The sequence below is a fragment of the Chionomys nivalis genome, chromosome 24 (assembly GCF_950005125.1).
Source record: "Chionomys nivalis chromosome 24, mChiNiv1.1, whole genome shotgun sequence".
Classification (NCBI taxonomy): Eukaryota; Metazoa; Chordata; class Mammalia; order Rodentia; family Cricetidae; genus Chionomys; species Chionomys nivalis.
The window spans coordinates 11,920,528-11,944,432 of record NC_080109.1 but is presented as its reverse complement, the minus strand read 5'-3'; the positions used below and the strand labels follow the sequence as shown (position 1 = coordinate 11,944,432).

The window sequence follows — 23,905 nt, the reverse complement described above, 5'->3', positions numbered from 1 at the left end:
TTTTTCCTTTAAAGGTCACTTGTTCATTTTTTTTTCAGGCGACCAGCCCTTGACCACATTTCAAATAATCCTGCCGAGGTCCACCTTTGTTTATACTCTTGCCCTCAACTCCTGCGAGGACTGAGGAGGTAGCTGTCATTTCGGAGGCTCCAGAAGACTGCCAACCTGAACCGCAGGGAGAGTCGCTCGCGGAGGACACTCCGTGGCGACCAGGACAGTCCCAATCTTTAGAGGCCAGCCTTTCCTGGACCTCCCGAGGTTGCCATACAAACCCGATCTCCGGCTCTGAGGTCCCCGATTTTGCTGTCCGAGGGACAAAACTGCTGGGGCCCCGGACCGCGTCCCGCCTGTGGGGAGATTCGAGAGGGCCTCGTTGGCGGTAGCCTCTTGTGGCCAAACTAATCACTCAGTTTCGATTCTCAAGTCGGGGGAAATGTGTCCCATCTTGCTAGCCTTAGGAAAGGGTAGGCGTGGACGGCACCACTGTGCAGCGTGCCGCAGGGGGAACCGTTCACGTGCAGCTCCCGGCTCCTCAGCTAGCAGCCGCGTCGCCCGAGAAACCAGCGTTCAGTGCAGTCTCTTCCCTATCACACCGTCCCCGGGAGCCGGCCCCCAAAGCAGAACCGACGACCCGCTGGAGCTGGGCGGCTGGACGCGCACCCCCCCCCCCCGCGGTTCGCCTCGACCTGCCTGGTGCCCACGCGCGTCCGCCACAGCGAGCTCCTCAGGGCCCCCAGTCGGGTGAGAGCGCGACGCGGTCTAGAAGCTCCACTCCAGGGGCGGGGCGGGGCCAACGCGTGCGGGGCGGGGCGAGCGGAGCCGGGCGCTGCCGAGCAGAGCCGAGCCGAGCCGAGCCGCGAGGTGCCTGGGAAAGGCAGGCAGAGCCTGCCGGTGGCTCCGCACCCATCGTGCTGCGTTTCCCGGATCGCTGTCTCCCTGCCTTTGCCCAGGCGCCCGCAAAACTTTTATTGTCTCGGGCTCCCCCGGGGTGTGTGACGAAATCGCAGCGCTCCGCTGTCGCCACGCTCGCCGGCACCGGCGATCGAGGGGACGTGCAACCCTCGCCCGCCGCCGGGCTCTTGCGCCCTGCGCTTCCTCACCTGCAGATTGCTCCCGGGAATCGCGAGGGGGACCCCCAAAAGGACCGCGCGGGCGTCGGCTCCCCGAAATCCTGTTCACCGTTGCGGACCGGCTCGGCGCAACTTTAACTTGATTCCCGTCGCCCACCCAGGGCACCCGCGGCGGCCGCCGCCGCCGCCGCCGTCGCTGCGGTCTCACAAAGAGCGCGGGGAAGGAAGGCGGCGCGGGCGGCGGGCACGGGCCTCGGGGCTGCCTAGACAAAAGGGAAACTGCCATCGCTCTGGGCGCCTGTTCCGACCCGTCGTGGGTTCATCCTCCCGGCCCGGGCTGCCTCTTCGCCTCGGTCCCTGCGGGCTTTGCCCGCAGAGCTCGGACTCCGCGAGCTGCGGGGCGCGCGTCGCTGCTGCTGGTTGGGGCTCTAGGGATAATAAATGATAGAGGATACAATGACTTTGCTGTCTCTGCTGGGTCGCATCATGCGCTACTTCTTGCTGAGACCCGAGACGCTTTTTCTGCTGTGCATCAGCTTGGCTCTGTGGAGCTACTTCTTCCACACCGACGAAGTGAAGACCATCGTCAAGTCCAGCCGGGACGCGGTGAAGATGGTGAAGGGCAAGGTGGCCGAGATTATGCAGAACGATCGCCTTGGAGGACTTGATGTGCTGGAGGCCGAGTTTTCCAAGACCTGGGAGTTCAAGAGCCATAATGTGGCGGTGTACTCCATCCAGGGCCGGAGAGACCATATGGAAGATCGCTTCGAAGTTCTCACCGATTTGGCCAACAAGACGCACCCGTCCATCTTCGGGATCTTCGATGGGCACGGCGGCGAGGTAGGAGTTCTCTGGGTCCGTGCGCGTGTAAATAACCGGGCGTCGCGTGCGTGGCGGTGTCGGATCTGGGTGAGAGGGGCGTGGTGATGACCTGGGATGACAGATGTGATTTAAGTTGCCAAGACCCCTCTAAAGAGATCTTGGGGTCCGAGCGTTCAGTGTAGCCGAGACATACACTGGATATTTCGTGCCGTTTTAACACAAACTTACCAAGGTCAGATGCCAGTAAATGCTAGTTTTCCGGGGAGAACTAATAGTATATCTAGTGAACTTTGTTTGTCCTCGGGCCTCAATGTCCTGATTCTAGGCTTTGAGGCGAATTAGCTGCCAAGGAAGACGGTGGTGCCTTCAGTGCACCCCTAAAGGGAAGAAGCCTGCGTCTGCTGGATAGACTCAGTGAAGGTGAAGGAAGCTGTGACTTCTCTCATTTCCTTCGCTCTAGGGAAAGACCCCCAGCGACAACGCTGCGCTTCTTCCCAAGTCTGTCAACTTTGCTAGTGTAATGGGACAGGGGACAGAGATGCCTCCCCGGTGGTGGGTTTTGGCTGCCTGGCTCTTGGAGAGGTGGCTGTGCGCAGAGCAGGCAGTGGCCACGCTTGACCTCTGTGCAGTGACCAGCTTGGGGAGACCGATGTCTCTTTTCTTCTATAGCTCTTTGTTAGGGGTTTAATATGGGAGCAGGAAATGGGCTAAAGCCTGCTTTAGGTCTTTCTCGCAAATTTCTGACAGTGGGGAGTGTGGAATCTCAGGTTTCCTGGAGGTCCTGCCCTTGGGCCTGTGCCCAGACGCTCTGAGTGTTAAAATGTGGCTGCAGAGCTAAGCGCCGGAGTCCTGACATCTGTCTCGGTTGGACACTTGTAACTGTTTGATTGCATCACACTCCCCCACCTCCTTCTTGGCAGCATTCGTTATCACCTATTCCTTCTCTGCCTCTTCTTCTCCACCACACTCTTACCCATTTTCCTCCTCTGGGAACTGTGGGGCTTGTCCTCGGGTGTTGGCGTGTTCTTTGGTCCAGTGGTGTTTTGTTTTTGTTTGTTTTGGTAAACACCGAGGAAGCTTTTGATTGGTTATTTTATCTTCATTCTCCACTCGTCATTTGCGTATCTTGCCCAGGTATGGTGCCTACCTGCCAACTTTGCCGATAATGCCAAACAGTTGCAAAGCTTAGATGATAGACTGGAATTAGACTTTAAGCATTTTTTTCCATCCCCTCTGCCTGTTTATAATGGGTCCTTCAGAATGAAAGTTCCTCGTTCATTATACTTCTGAAATCTCCGGGTGGTTTGGAGTGCTCCTCCCCTTGACCACAGAGTAGTTGAAAGACAGGATGCTAATTGAGATAGGAGATGCTGCATACTGTGCAAAAAGATACCTGAGTCCCAAGGGTGTCAGTGTAATGACTGAGTCATAATGCCATTTCATGTGCCCGAACTCAGTGCGGGTGAAGGAAACTATGATTTTCTCCCCTGTCAATAATTTAATAAACTTATATTTATTATCTATCTATAGTAAGACATTGCTGGTAATCTGACTCTGGGTTTGGAAAGCACAGCTCTAGAAGTTTTGGTGGAATATCCGAGCTGTAGAACACTGGCCTGTGGTTGTCTAGATGGGACATATTAGCATGGTTTGGGCTCACGCTGGTGATTGGATGGTTAGAATCTTTGAAGATGTGGGAGCTGCAGAGCCGGAAGTTTCAGTTGAGAACTTTCTAGCAGTGCCTGGGGTAGATACACCACCCAAAAAAGGGTGTGCTGGAGGCTTCCTTTAACTCAGCATTCTACATGTACGCAGCTTTCATTGCATTTCAAGAAAGTTGTTTTTTTTGTTTTTTTTTTCTTTTTTTTTGAGACAGGGTTTCTCTGCAGCTTGGGTGCCTGTCCCGGAACTAGCTCTTGTAGACCAGGCTGGCCTCGAACTCACAGAGATCCGCCTGCCTCTGCCTCCCGAGTGCTGGGATTAAAGGCGTGCGCCACCACCGCCTGGCCTTTCAAGAAAGTTTTAACTGAGAAGATGACCACTATTAGCCAAACTGAAATGTTTGTTATTGCTCCTTCTGTTAAAATGCTTACTGTCTGTAAAATAGCTGACGATACCATTCCTCACGGAAACAGCAGTTGTTTTAGGCCCTGTTATCACATGCAGTCAGTTCTCTTTGACTTTGTTTTATCCTAAAAAGGTAAAATAGGAAGTGCTATAAATGCGTTATTAGGTTGCTATTAGGATTGAGATAATAAACAGATACTACTGGGTGACTTCTCTCTTGTCTTGTTTATTCTCTTGGTCTTCATTTGAAAAAGACCCCACCATCTAGTTCTTGTTGTTTGTGTTCTTGGCTCCTTTAACATTCACCAGAGGAGGGTGCCACTGTTTGACTTTTTGGATGTTTGTTACATCCGTTCAGAAAAGGAGCCTTTCCTGAGCTTTGAGTTGTGTGTATACACATGCACACAAGCACACACAACGCACACAGCACAGACGGTAAATAAGTTAAACCTTATTTGTGATAATTCATACTGATAAGACAAGCCATTAAAGTACTGTTGAGATTCAGAAGAGACATATACATGTCCTTGTATATCTCATCCATATATGTTGATTTCATCCTGTTTTTTAGATGAGGTGCTGATGGCCGGAGACGTTGTGACCTTCTTCTTAACGCTCTATGGCTAGTTTGAGACTTTTGGTTTGTTGGTCTTTTTACTTGACAAATAAAACAAAAATTGCATGTTTATTTGTAGAATTCTCGGGATGACTGACCACCTCTTCTGTTCCCCAGGAATTTCAGACTAATAAGAGAGATAGACTCTTAGACCAAACGTGAAAGTATGGTGTTGTGGGGACACAAGAGCAATCTTTTAACCATTCCTTCTTTAACCTCCCGGTGCTGAGTGTATAGGCCTGAGCCACTATGCCCTGTGTGCTTTGACTTAGAATCTTCGTGACTTAGTAGCAGCCGTGACCATGGGCCAATTGCTTAAGCAGCTTTTTCTAGGAGTATTTTATCCAAAAAGAAATGGGGGACAGTAATGCATGTAAGGTGAATCCTCTTCAGCTGTACTGTGTCTTAGCTGGACGTACTCAATGGAGAGAAGCAGCTGGAAGTCTGCCATGGTGAGGCAGTGGTAACCAAGGGAGAGATGGTTTGCCTGTGCGAGTCATAGCTTTCGTTGGGCACCCATAACTAATTTAGTAGGCATTTCTCACATTCTCTGTGTCCTCTTTCTAATATTTAATAAACTTTTGATTATTATTTAAGGATTCTACGAACATTGAGAAAGTAGCACTCTGGAATCAGGCTCGTGTTTTCTGATTACTAGAAAGGAATATTCCCTTTGATCAATTAATAAATTGGGAGTCTGATTAGTACTTCAACCTCCTATGAGTTGAGTTTCAGCAAGGTTTTTGTTTGTTTGTTTGTTTTCTTGCACAAATGCATCTCTGCCCTTGTGTTGAAGACTAGACTGGATGGCTAGGACTTCATTTAGATGTTCAAGGTCTAAAAGAGCTTCATCTCTATGATCCAATGGACCAGGCTCTTAGATTTAGTCTCTTAGACCTTTGAAACATTCTATCCACCACAGTATGGACAGATGGTTGACTGCTTGTGAATGTATCTGCAGCTATGGCCGTGGTTTTCTTGTGTAACATACTATCAAAACAACCATCTTCAGTGTGGAGAGGGAGGGGGAATGGAGTGGGGGGAGGAGAAGAGGAGTGGGGATAAGGTGAGGGAGTGGGGGGAGGGGGCAATATGTGGGAGGAGGGGGAGGGAAATGGGAAACGGGGAGCAGGTGGAAATTTTAATTAAAAAAAGAATAAAAATAAATAAATAATAATAATAAAAAACAACCAAAGGTTACAAGTGAAGCTCAGATTGTGTCAGTAGAGAGAGAAAGGTTGCTAGTTTTAAACTTTAAAAACATCAGCTAGGGACTGAGCATGGTGGCCCAAACCTTTAGTGCCAACCACGTGGGAGGCAGAGGCAGGTGAATTTCTGTGAGTTCAAGGCCATGTGATCTACACAGTGAGTTGCTAAGTAGTGAGACCCTGTCTCCAAACAAACAAACAAACAAACAAACAGAAAACCAAACCAACCTAACAAATAAAAATCAAAATATATCATCTAGGAAAATTATTGGTAGTGCGTTTACCTATAATTTTACCCACAGGCAAAAGGCATCTTGTCTTTTTGTTGTTGTTGTTTTTAAAGTACTGTATAGAAGAAAACCCACCAATCCTTTGCAATTTTAGCCAAAATCTGTCTAGGTGATTAGATTGTTTTCTACATTCCTGTATTAAAGGTCACATATATCTTGACACATAGCTTGAGAACGTTCGAATTTCTATCAGACAAGAGCGTACCTCAAGTGTTCCAGTCTTGAGGCTCAGCTAAGAAACCATGTAGGCTCGCCTGCAGGATCCAGGCTCTGATAAGAGACTGTGTAGGCTTGTCTGCAGGATCCAGGCTCAGCTGAGAAATCATATAGGCTTGTCTTTAGGATTCAAGCTCAGATGAGAGACCATATAGGCTTGTGTGCAGGATCCAGGCTCAGATGAGAATCCATGTAGGCTCCCCTGCAGGATCCAGGCTCAGATAAAAGACCGTGTAGGCTTGTCTGCAGGATCTAGGCTCAGATGAGAGACCATATAGGCTTGTCTGTAGGATCCAGGCTCAGCTGAGAAACCATGTAGTCAGCAGGGCTGTCTCCTGACAAACACCCCACCCCTTCCTGAGAAATGAGACCCACAGCAACCCACGTCCAGATGTACAAAGCCCACATCATCCAGTTTCCCGCTGAGGGGACGACAAACATCAGGTGCCCACTCTGCTCAGCCCCTTTCAAGGCTAGGGACAGAACAGGATCACCTGAAGGATCCAGGCTCAGATGAGAGACCTTGTAGGCTTGTCTGCAGGATCCAGGCTCAGATGAGAGACCGTGTAGGCTTGTCTGCAGTATCCAGGCTCAGATGAGAGACCATGTAGGCTCACCTGCAGGATTCAGGCTCAGTTGAGAAATCATGTAGGCTCGCCTGCGGGATTCAGGATCAGATGAGAGACCATGTAGGCTTGTCTGCAGGATCAAGGCTCAGCTGAGAAACCACGTAGGCTTGCCTGCAGGATCCAGGCACCCAGGTCTTAATTTTCATCAGTAATACTTGTTTTGAGTCAGCCTTTCCTCTGAGAATGTCACAAAACTATAGACATATCACAGACATCGACATCAAACTTGGTTTATTTTCAAAGTCAAGTGGTGTATTCAGCCTCTGTATTTTAGGTTTTTTAGTCAGAATAGAGTCTAGACCCACAAGAAGCTTTGTACCTGAGTCTGTTCTTGGAACAGCTGCTAGTATTTTCCAGCATGTGCACTCCTCCAGAGTGTGCACTTCTCCAGCGTGTGCACTCCTTCTCCAGCGTGTGCACAGCTTCTCCAGCATGTGCACTCCTCCAGAGTGTGCACTTCTCCAGCGTGTGCTCTCCTTCTCCAGTGTGTGCACAGCTTCTCCAGCATGTGCACTCCTCCAGAGTGTGCACTCCTCCAGAGTGTGCACTTCTCCAGAGTGTGCACTTCTCCAGCATGTGCACTCCTCCAGAGTGTGCACTTCTCCAGCGTGTGCACTTCTTCTCCAGTGTGTGCACTTTTCTAGTGTGTGCGCTTCTCCAGTGTATACACTTCTTCTCTAGCGTGTGCACGTCTTTTCCAGCATGTACACTTCTTTAGCGTGTGCACTTCTTCTCCAGCATGTGCACTCCTTCTCCAGCGTGTGCACTCCTTCTCCAGCATGTGTATTTCTTCTCCAGTGTGTGCACTTCTTCTCCAACATGTGCACTTCTCCAGCATGTGCACATCTTCTCCAGCGTGTGCACTTCTTCTCCAGCGCGTGTACTCATCTACTTGTGTGCTGTCACTTGGTTGCTATGAGGAATGTCTTCCAAAGCCGTGACAGATCAGCCACAAGGATGTTATTGAGGATTTTGGAGCATTACATAACGCTCTTTCTGTAAAGACCCCGCTACCTTCTTGTTTACATCTTAAGGGTACTGAATCATGTAAGCTAGTCATCCTGTATCTTTTGCTGCTGGAAGAGCTGAGCCAAAGCTCTGTCCTCTAGGAAAAGTGTGGACCTTTATCGAATACGTTCATTTGGCATGCTAACCTCACTCCCAGGATAGCTTATCTTTTCTACATTCAATTTCCCTTTGTCCCATTTTTCTCCTTCTCCCTTTATATATGTCACTTTATTATCTCGTGGTATTGTATGTACCTATGTGAGATTCATTGGCTCTCTCTGAAATAAGATATAGCTCTAACTAGATAAATTACACATGGCACAGTCAGTGATCTGCTCTTCAGACGTTACAGCTGAGGTTAGTAAATGCTTAGCCCTCACACTGTGGTGTACAGGAGACCCGGGGATTTACAGAGGAGACATGCTGTAGGGCCTAAGAGAAAATAAAGATGACTTCGGCTTTAAAATGATTCGTTAACATTTTTCAAAACAAAACAATCTTTTTTTCTTCTTCTTCAATGAGATCCTCTCTTCTGTTCTTCTGTTCTTGGGAACATCTTGGCAGGTGAATGCAGGAGACTAGCTGTGACCTTGTGCATCTTCTAGACTAATAAAGCCAGTTCAGTGGCTTCAACAGCCTTTATCTGTGTGGTCTTCCACGTGTGGAAAACAGGGTTCAGCTGTGTGATGTCCAAAGATGCGTCAGTGTATTCTCTGCCCATAGGAAGCATTTGTGTGTGTGTGTATTTGTGTGTGTACATATGCATGCATGTTTGTGATGTGCATGTATAATCTCAAGTGTGTGTGTTTAATGTGCATGTATATTTCCCACTCGCACTGGCATGTGTGTCTGAATATGTATCTAGAGGCTAGAAGTGGATGTCAGACAGATCACTCTGCACTTTAATTATGGAGGCAGGCTCTCTCATTGATCTTGGACCTTGCTAATTTGGCCATCTATCTAGCCAGCTTGCCCACAGAACCGCCTGTCTCTGACTCCTGAGTGCTGGATTATAAATGGACCATGGCACCTACCTGGTTGTCTTGTGGGTGTTGGTAATCCAAATTCTGGCCCACAGGCCTGTGTGGCAAGCTCTTTGTCCACTGAGCTATGTCCCCAGCTGTTCAGGAAGCTCTGTATAACTCTGGGGAGGTGAAGTAGTTTAGAATCTGAGAGCTACAGGGTACTCATCAGCCTAAGTATGTAGTGGCCTATCTGAGAGAGCTTACAGGAATAATCTGGGATACTTGTGAGAAGAAAGTGACGTCCATGGTATCCTAGCGTTTTAGTTGAGGCTGGGTCGGAGGGAGAAGGGGAAGATAACTGGTAGGGTAGAAGGACAAGTGTGTACATGGTTCAGAGGGCGCAAACTGCAGAGTTAGATGAGAGACAAATAGGTGGCCTCGTCGCTCAGATCAGACTTCAGTCAACAGCTGTCATCCCAGAAACCCATTCACTGTGTTTTCCGTATTTGAATACTGTCCATCTCGATATACACGATGGTTTTAGGTTACCTATTTTATGTTAAGAGCATTTATTTGGAAAGTAAACTTCTCAGCACTGGGAGCAGGTGATCCATCAAATAAAATTCTTGGGCTTCAACTTTCTATGGAGCTCTCACCATCCTGATGGAGTAGAATGGTTCTACGAAGGCTCCCTCAGTTTCCAGGTCTTTTGGAAACTCTTTGTCCTCCCTCTCCCCCTATCTATCTATCTATCTATCTATCTATCTATCTATCTATCTATCTATCTATCTATCTATCTATCATCTATCGACAGGGTCTTCCTATATGGTACAAGTTGGCCCCTTGTTCAAGATCCTCCTCTTTCAGCCTCTGCTTTTTAAAATCAGAAAAGTAATTTAGAAAATTTAACTGCCGTGCATAATTGGAAGTCTGGCAAACTGCTTCATAGTGGCAGGATACTGTAGTAAAGAGAGGGTACTGTAGTGATGGGAGGATACTGTAGTGATGGGGAGGATACTGTAGTGATGGGGAGGATACTGTAGTGATGGGGAGGGTACTGTAGTGATGGGAGGATACTGTAGTAAAGAGAGGGTACTGTAGTGATGGGGAGGATACTGTAGTGATGGGAGGATACTGTAGTGATGGGAGGATACTGTATTAATGCGAGGATACTGTAGTGATGGGGAGGGTACTGTAGTGATGGGAGGGTACTGTAGTGATGGGAGGGTACTGTAGTGATGGGGAGGATACTGTAGTGATGGGGAGGGTACTGTAGTGATGGGAGGGTACTGTAGTGATGGGGAGGATACTGTAGTGATGGGGAGGATACTATAGTGATGGGGAGGATACTGTAGTGATGGGGAGGGTACTGTAGTGATGGGAGGGTACTGTAGTGATGAAAGGGTATTGTAGTGATAGGGAGGGTACTGTAGTGATGGGAGGGTACTGTAGTGATGGGAGGGTACTGTAGTGATGGGGAGGGTACTGTAGTGATGGGGAGGATACTGTAGTGATGGGGAGGATACTATAGTGATGGGGAGGATACTGTAGTGATGGGGAGGGTACTGTAGTGATGGGAGGGTACTGTAGTGATGAAAGGGTACTGTAGTGATGGGGAGGTACTGTGTAGTGATGCTGTTTTCAAAAGAACCTGGATGGGAATGTTAGTCACTTTCCTGGCACCATGACAGAAGTCTCTGGGAAAATCCAAAACCCTTTTAAAGGAAGAGCGATCTATATTGGATCATGTTTCACAGGTCTCAGCTAGGTCTCAGTCTAACTTCATTGCTTTTATTTATGGCAAAGTAGAAATGTCACGGCATAAGGACTGTCGTGGAGGAAGGGTCAGGCAGATGATACCTGCGTTTCGTGGCAGCCAATAACATGAGAGGAGGATACTGAGATAAGATATATCATCCAAAGGTGTGCCATTGGTCACCTACTTCCTCCACCTGGGTTCTACTCAGAATAGCCTATTTAGCTGTGAACTCATTGATAGGTTAATTAGTATCTTCATGGTCCAGTCACTTCATCATCCTGATGGCAAGTAGGGACTAAGCCATCAGCACATGACCCGTCAGGGGATATTTCGTATTGAAATCACACACACACACACACACACACATCCTTTTTTCTTTGTGTTAGGGATCAAACCCAGGACTTTGTGCATGCTAAGTAAGTATGTAATTTATTACTAAACTCTATCTTTAATCCTCTACCCAATTTTTTTCCTCTTCCTTCTCCCTCCCCAGACAGGGTCTCACTCTGTAACCCTGGCTGTCCTGGAACTCACTTTGTAGACCAGAGAGATCCATGTGCAACTGCCTCCCGAGCTACAGGGTAGCTCCTTTTAGTTTTCTGAGAAGCCTCAATAGAGGCTGTACACAGTTTATGTTCCCAGCAGTATATAAGGGGCCCCTCATCTTGTGTTATTGCCAGTTTTTATCTGACAGCTTTTATCTTTTTTCCTCTTCATGGTACCCATTCTCTTAGGTAGACTTTAAATGTAGCTTTAATTTTTACTGCCCTGGTGTCTATAGCTATTCAACATTTTTCATGTCTTTACTGGACATCGTACTTTATTTCTGAAAACCATCTGGTCATTTCATTAGTCAATTTATTGATTGACTAGTTGGATATTTGGTATTTATTTTTTGGAAGTTTTGTAATTTCTGGATGTTAAGTCACCACCACTGTGCAGCTAGCAAAGCCTTTCTCCCAGGCTGCAAGCTCTCTCCTGACTCAGTTTGCTGTGCAGCCACTTTTTATTGTCACATGACCCCATTTTCAGTTCTTGGTCTAATCTCCAGAACTACTGAAGTCCTTTGTCCTTTGCAGACAGTCTCTGCTTGTGTCTTGTAGCGTTTTCTTGTATAACTTTTGGAATTTCAGGCATGTATTAAGGTCTTTTATCAATTTCAGCTGAGTTTTGTGCAGAGAGAGGCCGAGGGTCTAGTTTCATCCTTCTGCATGTGGGTCTGTAGATTGGCTAATGGTACCACTTCTGTACCTTTAGTATAATAGTTGAGTAAATGAGCAATAGTCTGAGGTTTTCAGGCACCAATAGGCTTTTTTTTTTTTTTAAAAAGAAGAATGTCTTATGTCTTTCTGTATATGAACACTTTGAGAAAATTTGTTCTGAAAGTTTCAGTCCAAGATACAAAGCAGAATAAATATGAGCTTTTGGAGTTAGTAGTAAAATGAATTTGTTTGATGGTTTTATTTTATTTTTTTGTTTTTTTATATTTATTTATTTATTTATTTATTAAAGATTTCTGCCTCCTCCCTGCCACCGCCTACCATTTCCCTCCCCCTCCCCCAACCAAGTTCCCCTCCCTCATGTCTGATGGTTTTAAAAGTCGGTTTGCAGAGGTGATGATAATGCCATATTAGAAGTGTTATTTTTAACCAGACATCGCTTCGATGCCAGAGGGAATTTAGAGATGGGCACCAGCCTGGCAATTTATACTCAGAGTACAAAGAAGTTTATGTTTACCTTTTCTTCCTCCCTGTGACTTGTGGCCTGAGGGGAATTTTATTCTGCAGTGTTTTCAGAAGAGAGAGCAGAGGGCATTCTGTCCCTTCGTCTGCCTTCCTGGCAACTCTGCTGAGCATTGGCATGGGACATTCAGGTCTAACCTGTTTTGGTAAAAGTCTTGTCCTGGGTTTGTCTAAGTGTGAGACTCAAAGGCTAGCTAATAACTCTGGGAATGGAAGCTTCTGTTTTTAGCAGAGGGATCCGAAGGGACTCTTAAGGGCAAAGACCTGAGAGCTGTCAACGGACAGAGAAGCTCTCTCTGCTCTCATGTTAGCGTCACAGGCCCTCCCGTGGTCCACAGAACTACCTAGAGACAGAAAGTGTTTAGTCCGAAGCTGTTGTAATACAAACAGATTCAGACATGAAAAACTACATGGCTTCAGAGGAAATTCTTTGAAAAGACAAATAGGTTTTTTTTGTTTTTTTTTTTTTTTTTTTTTTTGTCCCCTCTGAGAAAGGGTTCCTCTGTATAGAGAAACCCTGTCTTGAAAAAAACAAAATAGAATAAGCGTTGTGTTCCTGCTTTGCCGGAGAGAAGCCCTCATCTCTAGAAAAGTAGCCATAAAGGCAACCATTTTCTTCATTAAAAAACATTGACGTTGGTATTACTTAGTTATGGTGCACTTGCCAGTGTTTCAGGTGTCACTGAGGTGTGGGAGACGTACTGTGGTTCCTTATTTAATGCATACAGTGTGATTGGCGTGTACAAAAGTTCTGGAACCATCCCTGCAGTCAGTATAGCTCATGGATCTCACTGCTGGGTCTCTGTCAGGATTTGAGCTAAAGGCAATCGTTTCTCTGTCCTACCCCTGCCCTCCATCATGAGACAAATGTTAGTCTGCCTTTGGCTACTATAAACTGCTTTTTAAAATAAAATTTTATGTAAATGGGAGCATACAGTATATATTTTTCTTTTCAGCATACCCAGAGCAATCATTTTGAGAGTCCTGTTATTTCACCTATCAGTAATAAATTCACTTGTAAAATAGTACCCCCTATTTTATAATTCATCCATTAAACTTTTAAAGAAAGATTTATTTTTATTTTATGTGTATGTATTTTGCCTGTATGTATACATATGTATGCAGGTATATACACCATATGTATGCCTTGTGCCATTGGAGGTCAGAAGAAGATGTCATATGTCCTGGAACTATGAACCACCACGTGGGTGCTGGGAATTGAACCTGGATCTTTTGTGGGGGCAGCCAGTGCTCTCAACCACTGAGCCATTGAATCTGGGTCATCAGAGAGGGTGGCACTTATCCATTTTTATCCCTGAATTGCTTTCTAGTGTGTAGACACTTCAAACTTTTTTAAAAAAATGCCGGGTGGTGGCGTCATGACCCTCTAAGTCCTAGCACTCAGGAGGCAGAGGCAGGAAGATCTCTGAGTTCGAGGCCAGCCTGGTCTACAAAGTGAGTTCTGAGGTAGCCAGGATTACGCAGGGAAAGCCTGTCTTGAAAAACAAACAAACAAACTTCACTTGTTAGGCCTTTGAGTTTTTGGTTGTGGAGACCGACATACAAACCTCTGTGAGGGCACACGCTTCCGCTTTTCTTGGGTGGCCTGCTTGGGTTGTCTTGGAGGTCCAGGTTTTCTAAGAGAAATAGTGCTAGCCATAGCCTGTTTGTTGAAAGGTGAGAGACCCAGAGATGCCCCCTAGAATAAGCATAGAGGGGTGTGCACAGGAACCAAGAAGTCAGGTGGAACGAAGTGTAGAAAAAAGGATTAAGGCCCCAAACTATTGAAGGCTTGGTTTCTGTTGTGTTCCAGGTTCAAATCCAAGGGAGGCTGCACACCAGCCCACTGTGCTGCTGCTTTCTGCCTAACTGTCTTCTCGTGTGATGCTTTTCAGCCCGGAGTTTGGAAGCTCTTTTTGCCTCTCCCATTATCTTCTGTGATTTTTCTGAAAGACCCAACTTTTTCATTTTTAGCTCATCCACTTGAGATTTGGAAGTCAAGTTTTTTGTTTTTATCATTTGACAGATCTCACTGTGTTGCCCAGGCTGGTAACACTCACTGTGTGCTTTAGGCCTGGCTGACCTCAGACTCGGGGTATGATCCTCCTGTTCAGTCCTCTGGGTGCTGGGGTTATAGGTGGAAGTCACCGAGACTGGTTCACGGCTTCACCATTTTTGGATTGTATTCAGAGCAGAACCATTAGCTAAGTTACACGATAGGACAGATAGCTTGTTATTGGTAGTGGGGGCTATCTTATAAAGACTGCAACTCTCCTTCACTTAACCACACTCTTTCTTATCTCACCCACAGAAAGTTTTGAATGAAAGGAATAGCATTTAGGAAATTTTCAAAACGAGTAATTTGTATGATTTACGGGTTTAAAAAGTTGGTTATGTTCCATTTGTCAGTTATCTCAAAAACAGAGTAATTCTTCTCGACATGGACACCACAGCTAATCTCTTCCCCGTTGTTCCCAGTGTTCGTCTTTCTCCCAAGTGCAGGCGCTACAGACAAACTGATCGCATTACTGTGTGGGCCGTAGGCCGCGTTGGGGAGCAAGCCCACGGGTGTGCATGCTAAACACCACTCTACCCATTGACCCACATCCTCGGTCTTATTTTTATTCTTGTTTTTTTGGAGGCAGGGTCTCATGTAGACCAGGTTAATTTTGAATTCCTGCCTCTTACCTCTCACGTGATGGGATTAAAGGCAGGTGGCCCCATGTCTGGCATTTTTTGCCCCATTTTTAAATTGGAATATTTGTTTTTATAGTTGAGTTTTAAGGATTTTTTTTATGTAATTTAGATTTTAGCCACATAGATAAATAATACGCACATATTTTTGTAGTTCTAATATATGTTTTATAATCTTAAAAATTGAAATTATAATTCCAAGTTCACAGAGAAGTTATGTGAATATATAGGAAGAAAATCCCTCATCCAGAATACTTTATACAGAAGCATTTCTGATTTTTAGATTTTTGAGATACTTATAGAGGCTCTGCCAATTAAGCCTCTCTAGTCCGAAGTCTCAAGCCTAAAACTTTTGGGCATTGTGCTGCTGTTTTTAGGACTGTGGATGTTCAGATTAAGGATGTACAGCCTGGATCCCATGTGCTCTTGATCAGAACCAGCCCTGTTCTTTTAGGGTGCATTTGGGTTCCTTGACTTTGTGTTGAGTCAGTTCAAACAGTGAATTAGTTGAGGTCTGGGGAGAGATTAACGATAAGAACATGGCACCTGTTGAGATATAAAGCAAATGCTGCTTATAAAACACCAGATACAGATGAGGGCAGCACAGGTGGGGCAGTGCGAGAGGAGGTCAAAGGTGAGAAGATTGGGGGTGTTGGAGTTGGAGACTTGCTCCAGTGGTTCTGGATGTGGTGGTCTCCCGCCCCAGGATTCTCTGTCAGTGTCTGGGGAGGTGCTGATTCTCAGCACGGTGGCACTGTGAGGAAGTGCGAGCCAATGCTGTCTGGCGGTTCCATAGTGAAAAGAGGCTTCTCAGACCTTTGCCAGGCCAGGACAACTGCACCGTTTCTACAGTTCAGTAGTGGGGAGACGGAGATATCTCGTCGCTGTTTGCCTATGTGGACAGGCGTGTATATAGGATCAGGCCTACATGGTCCAGTCCTTTATTTTCTGTTTGTATATGAATGTTTGCCTGCATGGACTTATGCGTGCTGTTTTTAAGCTAACCGCCCGCAAAGTCTAGAGGAGGGGATAGATGCCCTTGGACCTGGAGTTCCAGATGATTGTGAGCCACCATGAAGACGCTGGGAAATGTTCTAAGAACAGCAAGTGTTCCTAACCACTGAGCCCTCTTTCCAGCGCTGTTATCATCATTCTGAAATTTGTTTAAATGAAGAGATGAATGAAATTCATCTCTTTCCATTTAAATTCCATATATTTATTTGCATTTTTAAAAAGGCTTTATTTGTTTTTATTTTGTGTGTATGGGTGCTTTCCTGTAGATATGTCCACCGCTTGCATGGCTGGTGCCCACAGAGGTCAGAAGAGGGCATTGGAATTGGAACTGGAGTGACAGAGGGTTGCGAGCTGCCTTGAGGGGCCAGGAGCTGAACCTGACCCCCCTGACAGCAGTCAGTGCTCTGACCATGGAGTCACCAATCTAGTTTCCTCCAACCGCTTTTATTCTTTCTTTTCTTTCTCTATCCCTCATTCCTTTCCTCCCTTCCTCCCCTTTCTTTCACCCCTCCCCTCCTTTTCTCCCTCTCTCCTTCCTTCCTTCCTTCCTTCCTTCCTTCCTTCCTTCCTTCCTTCCTTCCTTCCTTCCTTCCTTCCTTCCTCTTCTTTCGAGGTAGAGTCTCTGCCTGGCCCAGAACTCACCATGTAGACCAAGCTGGCCCCAGACTCAGAGCTCTGCCTACTTCTGCCTCCTGGAGGCAGAGACTAAAGGTGTGGCCACCATGCTCATCTCTTTAGTTTTTATAGAAATACATACATTCAAAAAGCAATCAGCAAAATTCTACACAGTGAACTGACTCAACATTCAGCTCAAGAAATAGATTATGACCACTCCTCCCATCTTCTGTTCCTGTTCTCTTTTGCAATCTATGTGTTTTTTTTGTTTTTTTTTTTTTTTGGTGGGGGGGAGTATTTTTTTTTAGTGTCATATGGAATGTCTCATGCTTTGTGCAAACCCTTAACAGCTATAGTAGACAGGTCAAGCATTATGAATGGTCTTGGTAGATGCATTTTTATCCCCTTTGCTTTCAAAAGCATGTCTCTTGGAAAGGAATTTCCTGGGGCCGTTAAATCAGACATGGAGAGACCGAGTGATCCTGTAGTTCTACAAATAGGTAATGTGTTCTCTGCTTTTATTTATTCAAACTACAAAAGTCCGCTGAACACAGGGTTGTCTATTATACGAAAATAAAAGGGAAGTAAATGGCCCAGCTGCACAGGCCTCTAGCTTTCTTCTCTAAAAAGCATTTAACAGTCAAAGGAGCCCAGTACACAAGGAGAAATCCTGTGGCAAAGGGGGCTACAGTACTGGGTGACTCATCTCCTGGGCACAAGGAGGTGATTAGGGCCAAAGCGTAGGCACCTTCTAGAAGCCACGACTGCCGCATGTCTGCCCAGTTTCTGTCTGGACATGTTCAGAACACTGGAGGGAAGTTTTCAAAAGGCGGCTTCTCAGGGAAAGAAATACAGACTGTGAATTGAATTTAAAGCCCTTTATGTGTTTTCCTTTCAGAATCAAAGCAGAGAACATACAAATGCTGGAAACCCTGGGAACTTGCTCACCTAGAGTGTGTGTCTCTTCCAGCTTTCTGTGTGTGCTCAGTTTGCCTGTACTAAATTTCCTTCCCGAATTCCACTGCTCAATTTTTGGCTATTATCCTTTTTATTAGGATTTATTTTATTTATCCAGAAGGGTTTTTTTCATTTTGTTTTTGTTTTTTTCCTGCTAAGAGAGGGTCTCACTGTGTAGGCCAGGTTAGTCTGAAACTCACTACGTTGTCCGTGCTGCCCCAGACTCACAATAATCCTCTAGCCTCAGCTTCCTGAGTGCTGGGACTGCAGGTGTGAGCATCCTCTGTGGTTTAGTTAGAATTTCAAATAACCGAAGATTCTGGCAGCTGGGGAGATGGCTGAGGTGGTGAAATGCTTGTGCAAACCTGAGAGCCCAAGTTCACATCACCCACACAAAAGCTGTGCTCGGGGGCCGAGGTCTAGAACCCTGATGTTGGGGGCTGAAAGGCAGAAATAGGTGGATCCTTGGAGCACGTCGGCTAAGCCAGCCTAGCAGAACCAACAGGTTAGACTCCCAGAAAGTAAGGTGGAGAGTGGTCCGGGGAGACACGTGACGTAAACTTAGGCCTCCACACTTGTGTGCACACGTGTTACACGCTCAAATGAAAATGCACACATCGCACACAAAGGAAATAAAATGATTTTAAGGGTAAGTATTGAGCCAGGTGGTGGTGGTGCACACCTTTAATCCCAGCACTTGGGAGGCAGAAATTTTGTGGATCTCTGTGAGTTTGAGGCCAGCCTGGTCTTCAGAGTGAGTTTCAGAACAGCCAGAACTGTTACTCAGAGAAGCCCTGTCTTGAAAAAAAGAAAAAAGGAAAAGGAAGGAAGGAAGGAAGGAAGGAAGGAAGGAAGGAAGGAAGAAAGAAAGAAAGAAAGGGTTAGAGTTAGTATTGAATATTAAAAAGAATGCTAAGATATAATTCACGTAGCATAAAATCCACCCCTTTAAAGTATGCAGTTAATGCAGCCCTGGCCTCATCCAGAGCATCTTCCTGCTGTAAGAAGAACCCCGATGCCCATGGTGGTCACTTTCCTCAGCTCTCCTGGTTTCAGTGCCACAGCTGCAGTGCTGGCCTTTGGCAGAGACATTCGTCCCATCCGGTGTGTGTTGGAAATTAACTGGGATGTGTGTTTCCGGCGCAGACCCATGCTTTACTCCTGCGAGGACCGCATGTTGTCACAGTTAGGTCATCCCCAGTGCATAAGCAGCTTGCGCAGAGCTCTGCCCTTGTGCATTAAAGAATTTCAGAATGGAGAGGTCGGATCCCTCTGGTCTGTGTGGTCAGACTTACATTCGTTTCTCTGTTAAACCATCTGTTGAAAAGCAAATATAAGCTATGCCTTTGTTTAGTTGATTTTTAAAACACCAGCCTTGTCTCTAAACTGAAACGATTGGCTTTTAACAAACCATATTCAGATTTTAAAAAGATTTTGAATCTGTGTTTCTATTATTTTAAAGGTAACATATCATGTGAAGAAGATTTCTAACACATATAGAGAACTTGCTGGGTTAGCATTCCTTGTCATCTGCCCTCGCTTCTAATTCGCAATCCAAGAGTCTTTATGCTTCATCCTAGATTATCTGCCAGACCTTTCATGATTCTTAAGTGTCCTTCAGAAAAGCTTGTTACTGAATTGTGTAATTCTGTGATATAACCCTGTTTACAACTGATGGAAAGTTTAAAATAGTTTGCTTTCCCAAATAGTGGTTGTTGAAAACAAACAGTACTTTTTCTGAAGACTCACTGTGGCCTCTGTATGATCAGTGGAACTTCTGAGCCATGGTGTAAATGTGTATTCTTTAAGAGCTAAGTCTCTTAAAAATCAGTGCAAGAGAGGGGGGGGAGAGAGAGAGAGAGAGAGAGAGAGAGAGAGAGAGAGAGAGAGAGAGAGAGAGAAGAAATAGAGAGAAGAGGAGCACATACACACTCTCTGTGTGATCTGGTGGGGGGTATATGTGGTACGTACACACATGTGTGTACAAGCCAAGGAGAATGTTGAGCACCCTTCTGGCTCACTCCTTGCCTTTATTCCCTTCAGACACCTCTCACTGACCATCCAGCTAGGCTCACACCCAGCAGGTCCCAGTGATCCTCCTGTCTTTGTCACCTACAGCCGGCCACACCTGGCTTCTTATGTGGCTTCTGAGAATCCAAACTCAGGTTCCCCTTCTTGCACACTCAGCAGTCGTAACCACTGGACTGTCTCCCTAACTTTTGTAATACTCCAGGCCAAATGAGTTCTAGATTTATGTCTGTGACTTTCCGAAATAGAGGAGCTATAATGGATACGAGCGGGCACGTGGGAAGAAGACAGCAGCAGCGAGCATGCCATGCAGTGTAGAATGAGGTCAGGTTAACATATGCTGTTTCCCAGTCCATCATATCTATAGTATAGCCTAAAGTGTAAGCATAATTTGAAGCTCACCTTTCAAAAAATCCACAAAAAGTTGGACCTAATAATTATTGAGTTTCTTAAAAATTTGTAATTTTTACCCCCCTCTCATATGCTTTCTGAAGGGCAAACTCACCACCTGACTGGTTTATCTTAGCAGGACCTTGTTATGTTCCCGGTCCTTGTGTCGAGCTGGGGTCAACTGGTTAGTTTACAGTAGTGATGTATGCTCGCCTCTTAGAAGCCTTATCTCAAGACTGAATGTGGAGGGTGAGGGAAAGGTGTGCCTATCAACAGGCTGGGCATGGGAAGACAGAGTGGTGATTGTTCCGGAAAGTGGCCCTGAAGGGTCCCCTGTGATCAGTCTGTCTGGCTCTGTGATTGTTCTCTTGGTCACTGGAAACTTTTCTCAGATTTTGGCAAACTGCTAAGTTGTTTCTCGTATCTGAAGACTTAGATTTGGGGCATGTGTTCTTTTTTACCCAGTTCATTTATTCTTTATTTCATCCCATAGGCTTTAGAAAGTGTACTCTAGATGTAGAGTTTATGTAAAGCCTGTGACTAAACTATCATGTTTAATGGTCTAATTATCCACAGTTTTAGAGGAAAAAAAATATAGAAAATTTGCTTCTGAGAACACCTTGGAGGTTCTGCAAAATTTTAAGATTTGTATGAGAAATAATAGTTTTAAATATTTGTAAAACAATATTTGTATGTATATAAGTGTATATATTTATGTGTATATATGTGAGTGGATGTGTGCATGTGCCATGGCATTTGTGGGCGCCATGCATGCGTGTGGAGGTCAGATGACTGCTTTGGACGTGGGTTCTTGCCTTCCACCATATTTGAGACGGGCTATCTTGTTCACTGCTGCGTACCTCAGCTTAGTCGGCCTGTGAGATTCTAGACATTCCCACCTCCACTTCCTGTCTCGGTTCAGGAGGACTGGTCTTCCAGTCCTGCACTGTCTCACCCTGTTGCGTGAGTTCTGGCCATCAAATGCAGGCTCTCGCACTTGTGTGGCAAGCCCTTGACCCATAGAACTGTCTTCCCAGCCTAAGAAACAATCATTTTTAAAGAAAAGCTTGTGATTTCCTAAACCTTGCAAATCTGAGAGTAATGTGAAAGATGTATCACTTTATATAACATACAACACTCAAGCTAAAAATTTCAGACAATGTGAAAATGTGGTCAATAAAGGAATTAAACTCTTGGCCAGGCAGTGGTGGTGCACACCTTTAATCCCAGCACTCAGGAGGTAGAGGCAGATGGATCTCTGTAAATTCAAGGCCAGCCTGGTCTACAAGAGCTAGTTCCAGGACAGTTAGGGCTGTCATACAGAGAAACCTGTCCTGGAAAACAAAACAAAGCATAAAATTAAATTCTTGAGGCTGGAAAGATGGTGGAGTGGTTAAGAGCACTGGCTGCTGTTCCAGAGAACCTGGGTTAGCTTCCAGCACCCTCGTGAAAGCTCATAGTTGGCTGTAACTCTAGTTCCAAGGGATCTAATGCCCTCTTCTGGCTTCCCCAAAATGGGGCATAAATATACATGCAGACAAAACACCCATATACATAACATAAAAATATATAAAACGCTGAATTCTCTCCAAACTCCTTAAGGGGACCATCATTATCAATTTCCATTTGTTTCTAGGATGACATTTGAAGTGTGTGCAAACATGTCTGTTTGATTCAAGTTCTCCTTTTAAGTAAATAGCTGCGTGGAAGCTTCTGTGCCTTGTGTTTCTCACTCAGTATGTTCTGGAGATCTGCTGAGTTCCTTTTACTGGCTGTTCAGCATTTGTCTTAGGATTTCTACTGCTGTGAAGAGACACCATGACCACAGCAACTCTCAGAAAGGAAAAATATCTGATTGGGTAGCTTACAGTTCAGAGGCTCAGTCCATTATCATCATGGTGGGACATGGTGGCATGCAGGCAGACATGCTGCTGGAGAAGTAGCAGAGTGTCCTACATCTTGACCCACAGGTAACAGGAAGTGGTCTGAAACACTGGGCATGGCTTGAGCATATGAGACCTTAAAGCCCACCTTCATTGTGACACACTTCCTCCAACAAGGCCACACCTCCTAATAGTGCCATTCCCTTTGGGGGACATTTTCTTTCAAACTACCACAGTATTTTAATCCGCAGATGAACTGCTATTTAACTACTCATTGCTGATGGACATTGGCATTTCCCCAGGGTGTTTGCTTTCGCAGATAGTGCTATATGTGCAGTGCTCTTTATATATGTGTTAGTATATTTTGCTGTTTGTTAATCATATTTTGGCTTCAGCATTGCCTTTTTCTTTCTTTGTAGCTAAAAAAGATCAAGCCATCAAATATAGCAGTTTATTATTTTGAGATATCTTATTTAGAAAGCAGTTTCATATTTAGAGATAATAATGACCTGTTACTTTTCTAGTATTTTAATGTATTCATTACTTTTAACCTTTGAACCATCAGCAATATGAATGTGAAATAGTTTAGCGTGATTCCCTGCTTTCCCAGAATAGCTCCATTTCCCAGCTCTGAAGGATGGCAACGCTGGTCGGTGCGCGTGGTTTCTCTGTCACTACATTTCATGCACCCCACATAAGCTGTCTTATTTTAAATCCCCACGGTCCCAGGTATTTAGAGACCAGTGGAATTGCCCATGCCGATAGTATCCACCTGGGCAGCTTCCTGGCTAAGAGACTTTGTGAGGGCTTCGATGTCTGTTTAGTTATTCCATCTGTTATCACTGTATTTTGACGACTTTTATACTCGTGAATGATGTGCCGTTTCTGTGTTTGATATAACTTTTGTTTGTGTGAATGTAGATGATCTGTTTTAGCATTCTGAGTTTTACTGATCCCATTCAGCACCATAGAAATCAAACATGCTTCTTTAACGGTCGCCTCTAAACATCTTAGCTGGGTGAAGATGTAGACAATTCTTCGCAAATATGTTTTATGTAAGTATGTGCCGAGAGGAAGTAAGTTGAGAAGGGAAATTGGCCAGTTTGAAAAGTAGCGAGTGTGGGGATCTGAGCCCTTTGGGGGTCTCAGTTAGACCAGTGTTTCTCAACTTTCCCAGTGCTTCAGTCTTTTAATGCAGGTCCTCGTGTTGTGGTGACCCCCAACCATAACATTATTTCGTTGCTACTTCATACCGTAATTCTGCTGCTGTTATGAATCATAATACAAATATCTGATATGCAACCCCCAAAGGGGTCGCACGCCAAAGGCTGAGAAACACTTGGGTAGAAGGTCACGTTTGGGAACACAGCCTCTAGAAAAGCATGGGGACAGGAGAGAGCCTGCGATGCGGTGGATGTCTTCTAAGGATAAGAGGTATCACTGCAGGGCAGACTTTCTGAGGGTTTTGTTACTCGTGAATTTTCTGTTCAGTTGGTTCTGCACTTTGGAATGGCAGAGTCAGGATGCAGGGAGGGCAGAGAGGAATGGCGGATGCTATTCTTGGGAGACCAGCTGTAGCTGGCTCCCTCAAGGGTCAGCATTCTGATTTCTATATATAACAACTTGCATATTTTCTCGTCCGGGTTGGAGAGGAAATTGTGTAGGACCATGGTACTCAGGTTGAAGCCACTCCGTTGAGTTATTTTTAGGTGCTCGTTGTAGGATGTTCAGGGAGGGCGCTAGGTGGTTTCTTTGAAGTCCTATTTCATTTTCATTAGAACTAAATGCTTCGGCCAGTTCAGAGGCTTAAAGGCCTTGAACTTGTACACATTCCGACGGTGTTACTGGCTGTAGAAAACACCAACAGAGCAGCCTGAGGTGTCCCCACCGGGCCTCAGAGGCCACAGAACAGAGTCCCTTAGCTCAGAGGGA

The 23,905-nt window shown here is 45.5% G+C and overlaps 1 protein-coding gene across 1 annotated transcript in view; it reads left to right on the top strand.

The window, feature by feature from the left end:
• The first annotated feature begins 837 nt into the window (after nt 1-837).
• Ppm1l (protein phosphatase, Mg2+/Mn2+ dependent 1L) overlaps nt 838-23,905 on the top strand; it is a 205,656-nt gene continuing 182,588 nt past the window's right edge. Inside the window, exon 1 of the mRNA XM_057756871.1 lies at nt 838-1,910. Within this exon, the coding sequence (XP_057612854.1) occupies nt 1,512-1,910 (399 nt within the window). The 5' untranslated portion in view covers nt 838-1,511. The remainder of the gene's footprint in view (nt 1,911-23,905) is intronic.